The 8,856-nt window shown below is 37.6% G+C and overlaps 3 protein-coding genes across 3 annotated transcripts; 2 read left to right on the top strand and 1 right to left on the bottom strand.

Moving 5' to 3' along the window:
• The first annotated feature begins 294 nt into the window (after window positions 1-294).
• On the top strand, window positions 295-2,422 carry LOC21401900 (leucine-rich repeat receptor-like serine/threonine/tyrosine-protein kinase SOBIR1). The gene has a single exon (XM_010104624.2). It carries the CDS (start codon window positions 337-339, stop codon window positions 2,236-2,238), a length of 1,902 nt encoding a protein of 633 aa, XP_010102926.1. The 5' UTR covers window positions 295-336; the 3' UTR covers window positions 2,239-2,422.
• A 2,417-nt stretch (window positions 2,423-4,839) lies between these two features.
• Window positions 4,840-6,236, bottom strand: LOC21401899 (protein MHF2 homolog). Its single transcript, XM_024169841.1, has 6 exons — window positions 6,144-6,236; window positions 6,007-6,055; window positions 5,860-5,900; window positions 5,294-5,333; window positions 5,137-5,190; window positions 4,840-5,041 (listed from the first exon to the last, which is right to left on the bottom strand). The coding sequence occupies exons 1-6, from the start codon at window positions 6,165-6,167 to the stop codon at window positions 4,938-4,940; spliced, it is 312 nt and encodes a 103-aa protein (XP_024025609.1). The 5' UTR covers window positions 6,168-6,236; the 3' UTR covers window positions 4,840-4,937.
• Window positions 6,237-7,093: 857 nt separating this feature from the next.
• Window positions 7,094-7,471, top strand: LOC112092792. The gene has a single exon (XM_024169822.1). It carries the CDS (start codon window positions 7,094-7,096, stop codon window positions 7,469-7,471), a length of 378 nt encoding a protein of 125 aa, XP_024025590.1.
• Window positions 7,472-8,856: the final 1,385 nt, after the last annotated feature.

Genomic DNA, 8,856 nt, shown 5'->3' with positions numbered 1-8,856 from the left:
CCACGTTAACTAGATTTGGACTTGAACTGTAAAATAAAAAAAAAAGACATGCAATATAAACTATAAACTGCATTGGAATTCATCCTATATTAGTTAACTATACTCTTTTGGTAAGTTAATAGTGCCATTCCTTTATTAACTAATGGTGGTCAAAAGTCTAAACCAGACACCGAGTATACAAATTCCACCCCGGACACCAAAATTAAAACGTGGGCCCCAATTGGTTGCTTTTTTTCCACAAGCTGCACCCTATAAGAACAATCAAAACCCACCAACCAATATGGAATATGAACTCCTAAAAACCTGCTTATCAACCAACAGAAGAACCTGCCTGTAATGGCAACCTTCCCGGCCAAAACCTGCCTTTCTCTACTCACCTTCCTCTGTAGCTTGGTCCTCATCCATGGGAGACCAACTTTAGACACTTCAGATCTCAAAGCCCTGTCTATCATCCAAAAAGACTTGGGAATAACAAGTCAACTCCAGCTCTCCACCGCTCCATGCAACATCCCCGGGGTGTTCTGCGAGAGGAGGTTGTCTGATGACAATAATTATGTTCTGAAGATCACCCGGCTCATCTTTAAATCCCAGCAACTCACAGGGAGCCTGTCTCCGGCGATCGGACGGCTCTCCGAGCTCAAAGAGCTCTCTCTTTCGGGCAACAACCTCGTTGACCAAATACCAGCCGAGATAGTTGACTGCAGGAAGCTAGAAATCCTCAACCTCGGAAACAACAAGTTTTCCGGGCAGATTCCAGCGAACCTGTCGTCCTTGATTCGCCTGCGAGTACTTGATCTTTCCTCCAATAAGCTTTCTGGCAACCTGAGTTTCTTGAAGTACTTTCCCAACCTCGAAAAGCTTTCCATTGCCAACAATCTCTTCGCTGGGAAAATCCCAGCGTCGATTCGTTCATTTCGCAATCTCAGGTTCTTCAACTTCACTGGAAATCAGTTCCTCGAAGGCTCATTGCCTGAATTGAAGAGGGTCGAGCAGTCAACGTCTGGCATTCCAAAACCAAAACGCTACATATTTGCTGAGCGTAGTTCAGGGGGCAATAGAAACTCTAACGTATCTGGACCCTCAGCGAGTAAATCTTCTAATGCTCCAGCTCCATCTCCAACCCACGCACACCACAAGAAGCACAAAGATCACACAAAGAAGGTAATAGGGTGGATTCTGGGATTTTTGGCCGGAGCTTTTGCTGGTTGCATATCGGGATTTATTCTCTCTCTACTATTTAAGCTGCTCTTGTCTCTGGTCAAAGGTGGGGGTAAGGACTCAGGTCCTGCAATATTTAGTCCTCTCATCAAAAAGAAAGAGGACTTGGCTTTCTTGGAGAAGAATGATGGCCTTGCTTCATTAGAGTTGATAGGAAGTGGTGGTTGCGGAGAAGTTTACAAAGCTGAATTGCCGGGAAGCAATGGGAAATGGATTGCTATAAAGAAGGTAGTTCAACCCCCCAAGGATGCCGCAGAGTTGACGGACGAAGATAGCAGACTTCTAAACAAGAAAATGCGTCAAATTCGATCAGAGATAACCACTGTCGGTCAAATTCGACATCGGAATTTGCTTCCTTTATTGGCTCATATTTCTCGACCTGACTGCCACTACCTTATCTATGAATTCATGAAGAATGGCAGCTTACAAGACACGCTGAATGACGTAGCAGAAGGAAGAAGGGAGTTAGATTGGCTTGCGAGGCATAAAATTGCTTTAGGAGTGGCTTCCGGGCTAGAATATCTACACATGGACCATAAACCGCGTATAATTCATAGAGATCTCAAGCCCGGAAACGTCCTTCTTGACGATGATATGGAAGCCAGAATTGCAGATTTTGGTCTTGCGAAAGCAATTCCCGATGCTTACACGCATATGACGAGTTCCAATGTTGCAGGAACTCTGGGATACATAGCGCCAGAGTACCACCAAACACTCAAGTTCACGGACAAGTGTGACATGTATAGCTTTGGGGTGTTGCTTGGGGTTCTAGTCCTGGGGAAGCATCCATCAGACAATTTTTTCCAAGAACAACCTGAGATTGGTTTGGTTAAGTGGGTGAGGAGTGTAATAACTTCAGAAAATCCTCAGAGAGCAATCGACCCAAAGCTCATGGGAAATGGCTATGAGGAGCAAATGCTCTTGGTTTTGAAGATTGCTTGCTTTTGCACTCAGGATAATCCAAAAGAAAGGCCCGACAGCAAGAATGTAAGGTGTATGTTGTCTCAAATCAAACATTAGTGTGTAGATGTTAAGAATGCGTGGGGAGTTAAAAACTCCATCTAACTATAAATAAGAGTTGCAAGATGTATGTCAGCAGCAGGTGTAAAATGATGCTTCTGTTAAGGGAATTATTAAGTATTATGTGGCGCTGTTATTGTTAAGCAAGATGAATATTAATTTTAGATATTTTTTATTGTGCAAACATCAACCAGCTTAATTATAAGGTTTACATGTTTGTTTTTCACTCACTTGGAGGGCACGCTATCTAGGTATCTGCAGATTTAAGTTTGGATATAAACAGATAGACTTTAACAAAGAATTATACGGAGTTAGGCAATAAGGGAAATGAACAAAAGAAGGATAAAATCAGACAACTTGAACCCCGATTGATAGGAGCAACAAGAAGATAAAGTGCCCTGGATCCTGTTATTAATTTTAACCACAAAAACATGTAGATTTTTTTTTAATCTTCCAGCCAAAAAAAAAAATCCCAGATGAAGAAAATTAGAGATACAATCAAATATCCGTGACTAATCCATCCCCTTCTCTTCTTTTTTTTATAGTAAAAATAAATTAGAAAAGAAAAAATAATAAAAATGGGTTCACCTAGTCAAACTAAGAACTCGAGTTTGCAGGTGAAAAATTAAATTAATTAATAATAGAGTGAGAAAGAAAATGGAATAACTGTGGCATTCAATCGTCCAGATTGAAGTAGTTGCCATATTTAATATATATATATATATATATTTAATATTTAAGAAAGATTAAAATTGCTGAATAAAAACTTTTTATTAGGATTTTACCGTAACACTTTCAATAATAATCCTTATTTTTATTGGTCTATTTTTTATTATAAAATATTAAAATATTCAATTTTCTATTAAATTTTCAAAATTTTAAAATTCTAATATACATATACCAATAAAAATTTAGAATAGACTAATAATAAAAATAAATAATGAATAAAATAATAAAAAAGTGGATTATCATTTAATTAAAATTTTCAATTTATTAAAAAATGAAAAACAAAAACTAAGAATTTATGTTGAATTGGCACTAATCGACATATATACAAAAAAGTGTGGACGTATGAATAAATTAAAATCTCTTTGTCTTCATATTTGCAATATAGTACGGGAAATAAAATCAATCCGTATTTCACTTTTTTTCAGTGCACGCTTAAGTTCATTTTTAAATTGCAAATATATATGTATTCTTATCATACTGAAACGACTGCTATTATTGATATCAAACTAATAGCAATTCATCCAAGCGAAATCTTCTAATCGATAATTAGGTCAAAGAAAGAATTAAACCACATGCTTTGTTGTTATTACTGAATTTTGGATAAGCCTGGAAATCAATCGTGTCCAGAATGATGATAACATGCTTTCTAATTTGACTGAGCAATTATAAAATCTTCTTGAAGGCCTTAACACCCAAAAAAAAAAAAAAAAAAAAAAAAAAAGAGGAAGAAAAATGGTAGGCTTAAAATTAAAGTGCTCGTTCTAAAGAAACAATAAAGTATATTTCCACAATGCAATTCCCACTAGAAAAAAAGTTGGCGGAAGTGCTCTTACTCTTATCCCTCAAACTTCTGAAAGGTGACTTTTCCAAAGCAACCAACCAATCAATTTTCTGTTTTGCTCTCCAATATATAGTCCTCTTTACTTTCTGAAGAGTCTCTCTCATCTGTTATTTCTCAAACATAGAAAAGCTTTACTTCACAAGACACACTAAGAAAGAGATCCAGACTCTGACACCATAGGCGGTGATCAACTCCAGTCTCTTTTCTTCTCTTACTCTCTAATAACTACATATACATCCTAAGAACTACCAAAAATCAAAAACTATTTTTGAACTTAATACAAGAGGAGTTGGAAAGAGAAAGTTAGGTTCTTAATTAGTCCATCAATGAGGTTCTATAGCAATCCATACAACTTTAATGTTATCCAAGCAGATGGTAAATATTGACCTGGCAATTACTGAGCTAAGCAAATATGTCTAAGCACAGAAGTTCAAATCCAAGTATAGAATTTTAGAGAAAAATGCAAAACGATAATTGGGAGATACTGCGAATCCGAAAAACTGCTTTCAGTCTTCATGTACAGAAGAATGTACCAAGCATTTTAGGCCTTGTTTGGCGGCCTCAAAAACTCAATAACATGCAACTCGAGTTCAAATTTTATTTAAGTTCATGTTTTTTTAAGTTTGAACTCGAGTTTAAACTCGAGTTTGAACTCGAGTTTAGGACTAAAACTCGAGTTCCAGTTTTCTCTTCAACTCGAGTTCAGAAACTCGAACTCAAATTAATTAACAGTATTTTTTCTATTTTTAAAAATGTTATAAATTTTTCGTTTTAATCCTGATTGAGATGATTTTTTTCTATGCGTTGACAACGAAAAAACGAATAAAACTCCACCCATATACCCTATTAAAATTTTTCATCACCATTAAGTCTTTATTAAAATACTATCTAAATACAAATTCACGTTTTGACTTACTCAAACACAAACTCAAAAATATTTTTATCTCAAACTATAACTTAAATGTACACAACCAAACACAAACTCAAGTTATAACTCAAATTCAACTTAAGAACTACACTCAAGTCGCACTCCAAAAGAACACGCCCTTAATTCTTCAAGGGAAGGGGGTGAAAAAGCATAGTAATCAGCTAATATGAGAATTCATTGGTTAATATTTCCTTAAATACCTCAAAAATCCAGAAGTAACTGAGGAAGAATTCTCTCCAAATGAGTCGCTTCAATTTTACTGACATCCTCTGCTTCCGCGATCGCAGCAGCACGCTGCACAGCCTCTGCTTCAATTCAACATTATCATCAGAAATTTGCACGACAGAAAGGCAAAATTGACTGAATCACCAGCATCATAGTACTATTCAGATATACAAACCTGTAACAAAAATTCGGAGAAACTCACAACTCAATTTCAGTGCATTTCCATTTGCTGCATCAGAAATGTGAAACGTAAGCATAAAAATCCCAAGAACAAAGCTTAGCTTAAAACAAAAAGTGGAGCAATATCAAGACAGAATTAAAATGAGGTATACCGCTAGTCGGACGACTCTTCTTCGATGCCCCAGCTCCTGCCTGGAAACGAGTCAAACTTTATTGGTGACTAATAACTACATTTTGACAGCAACAAAGAGCAAATATTAAATAAATTAAAAAAAAAAGCTATTTAAGTCATGCACAAGCACAAGCTCTAATCTACCTTGACTGGCTTCAAAACTCTAACAAGCAATCAATATAATTAAAACAGAAGGTCGTACTAACAAAAAGCAAGAGCAAAACAGAAGGAAATCATTAACCAAACGCAATATATAAGAAGCACTTCAAAATTTCAAACCAATTTGTGTCCATATATTAACATTCCTTCCTAAATTCAGTTTTCACACATTTAAATAGCAATTTCGTGAATCAGATTTCAGCTATCTTCCGGGCAGTAGTCTCTAATCCCCAATCTTTGTCCTTAACAACTATTTTATACATTTCGGACAAATTTTCCATAATTTTTAGAAACAGCAAAGAAATTTTACATCAGATGAAATTATATTTAAAATCGATACGCATAAAAACGAACCGAAGAGATACCTCGCTAAGGAAATAGACTTACCTCGGAGTCCAATGCATCGGCGCTTTCGTTTTTCTCACGCTCTGCAACAACAACAAAAAAAAAAAAAAAGAGTAAGTGTTGAGCAAGAAGACGTTCTTAATGATTGAAATCGGAAAAGGAAGCAGAAAAACAGAGAGAAATCCAAACCGAGAGCTCTTCTGGTCCAGACCAGCTTGAAAATGGAGTGAATCAGATCCTGTAGCGGAGAAGTTGAGATCGATTGATTAATCAGAGAAAAATGAAATTGAGAATGGAAGATATCAGAGGGAGTGAGAGAGAATTACGGGATCGAAGGAGTTGACTTCCATGGGAGGAAAATCTGCAGAACTCAGACGATCGATAATGGCGGTGCTGTCTTCGCGCCTCCGTTTTGTTATTTCGATTTGGCCGTCCCGCGCAACAGCGGAAGGCTTGCATATGTATATTACGAGTACTTTTCATATTTGCCCCTTAACTCGTAAAGGTTTTAGCAACTATCACTTTTAATTTTGATAATTTAAAAACCTTACAAAACTATTACAATGTGCCCATTTTAATGATTGCATTAATTGATGACAAAAAACCACGTTTGATAAAAAGTTTCAGCATCGCAATACAAATCTTAATATAAATTTTTTAATTTTCCAACTCTTAATCCCCTGAATATGATAGAAAATCGGAATACAAATTAGTAACATGAGACGCATGGTAACAATTTTTCTCTAAACTCCGGTGTCCATATAAGAAAAAACGACAAATTTGTATTTAATATTTTTGCTTCTATAAGGAAAACGACGTGTCATTTATGACGAGTATAATTGTTTTGCCATTTGTGAAGTTTTTTTGTGGTTTTTTTTTTCCCCTAAACATTTTCTGCTGTTTGATTTGTTAAACGATTTATTACTGTCGTTTTAAAGAAAGCAACAGATTACTATTGTTTGTTGCCCTCTAACATAAACGACTTATCCTTTCAGTAAACGGCATATTATCTTTTTGTTAAATTTTGCTGTCGTGTTTAAACGAATACGACATATAATTCCTTCTCAAAAGGATCTCCATATTTTCTCACCACACTGTCGCCTTCCAGGCAGAAAACAATCCCTCACAATTCACGTAAATTCGCCCTCTCTCTCTCTTTACTCGGCCGGAAACTCAGTCTCCGAGTGGGACTTAGTCGAACCTCCCTGTGGCCTTCTCACTCTTCATCTTCCTCCAATCACTCTGCAACTCCGATACCTTCTTCGACCGCCCAAAAATGGCGAACCTCCTTCACATACTCACCAAAACCAAGCCCTCTCCAACACTCCTGGCTTCCCTCACCACCCGCTTGGCGCCAAAACCCACGCCTTCTCTCATCTCCCACCTCACCAATTCCGAAACCCCCAATTGGGAACCAGCAGAAACCCTAATTTCCCGAGAAATGGCCGAATCTTCTCGGAGTTCGCAAATTATTTTCCCCAACTTCCCCTTTGGATACTGCCTGCGCTCTATTTCTCCGCCATTTGGAGTCGTCGAGGCCGAGGACGCGAGGACGGTTTGGGCTGATAGTACGAAGAAGAAGAGGAGGAGGAAGATGAGCAAGCATAAGTATAAGAAGCGCATGAAGCAGCTTCGGCGAAAGACGAGAGCTTGATTGATTACGTCTCCTTTTGGGGTTAAAAATCGCTGATTTATTAAGTTTTTTGGAAGCATTTATACTTTTCGGTTAAAGTTCGGATTTTAATGCTCTTCTCTTTTGGAAATTTGACTAGAATTACCAGGATTTTTGTTTGAATTGCAGGAAATGCAAGTATTTTTAAGGATTTTTGTGGGGTATTTTAGCACAGTTTTGTGTTCATATGGCTATTACCATTTACCACCCCCTTTTTGAAGTAAATTTCATGTTATGCATACTCAATTATAGTTGTGATTTAGAATTAATGATCATACTACTTTCAGATGTCTACTAATGTTTGGAAGTTTTCAGAGTATCCATGTTTAATGTGTCAGTGTATCCAGTGTTTGGTAGCCATGATTCGATGATGTTGGTGTTCAGTGGTATCTAACTAGCACTATTATTCTGGCGTCAATGGTGCGCGACGCCGCGCACCACTAGCGCACCACTACTCAGACACCATTGACGTCCATGTACTTATTTCCGCAAATATGTGAAGGTGTCATAGAATGAAATGGAAGTATCTCTTGTTGGGCAAGGTGAGAACAAGTTGTGAGGGACTTGCCTTTTGCAACCAATACCACCCCTTGGGGATAATTTTGTTGTTCTAGTACCTTTGGTTGAAGTGTTGATGAGAAGTCATTCTTTCAAGTTCAATACTAACTTTGCCTTGGAAATTAACATAGCTTTATTCCTGTTTTTATCATGTAGAATGACTGGCTTGGACAAGATGAAGTAGTTTGTCCGAGTCAAGTACAGAGAGGCCTAACTTTTTTAGCTTGAAGTCTTATGTTAGAGACCTAATAGCTAGCTTGTTGGTTTTTGTGGCTTTGTTAGTTTTTTCTATTATTCAGTAGTCTTTTGTTATATAGATAGGGGGTTTAAGGGTGGAGAGGATCATGATTAGACTTGTGTTGAATTTGGGAAACACTTGGGAGAGCTAGTGGTCTCTCGAATACCACCACTTAGGAGTCTCTAGAGTACTCAAATTCTCCGATCTATCTTTACTTTTCTATTGTTCGTAGTGTAATCGGTGTTTAGTGGAGTTGATTAATAAAAAATCCCCCGATTCTATCCATTTGCTGGAGTAATTCACCAGGGAGGATCCATATGGCTGGCTCTTTAGAGCGGAGCATTATTTCGACATGTATGAGGTGCCGGAGAGGGACAAGGTGTCGGCGATGTCGATGTGTATGGAGGGTCAAGCTTTGAATTTTTTTCGGTGGACCGATTCCCAAGACCCGTTTGTGGGATGGCGTGAATTCATGGCGGCAATCTTGACATGGTTTAGTCGAGCTCATGAGGGTGACCCGACGGAAGGCTAATGGCACTTAAGCAAAGCAGAACGATGGCTGATTATGTCG

Source organism: Morus notabilis, unplaced genomic scaffold, assembly GCF_000414095.1.
Source record: "Morus notabilis unplaced genomic scaffold, ASM41409v2 Scaffold333, whole genome shotgun sequence".
NCBI lineage: Eukaryota > Viridiplantae > Streptophyta > Magnoliopsida > Rosales > Moraceae > Morus > Morus notabilis.
This window is presented reverse-complemented; position numbering and strand designations above follow the sequence as displayed.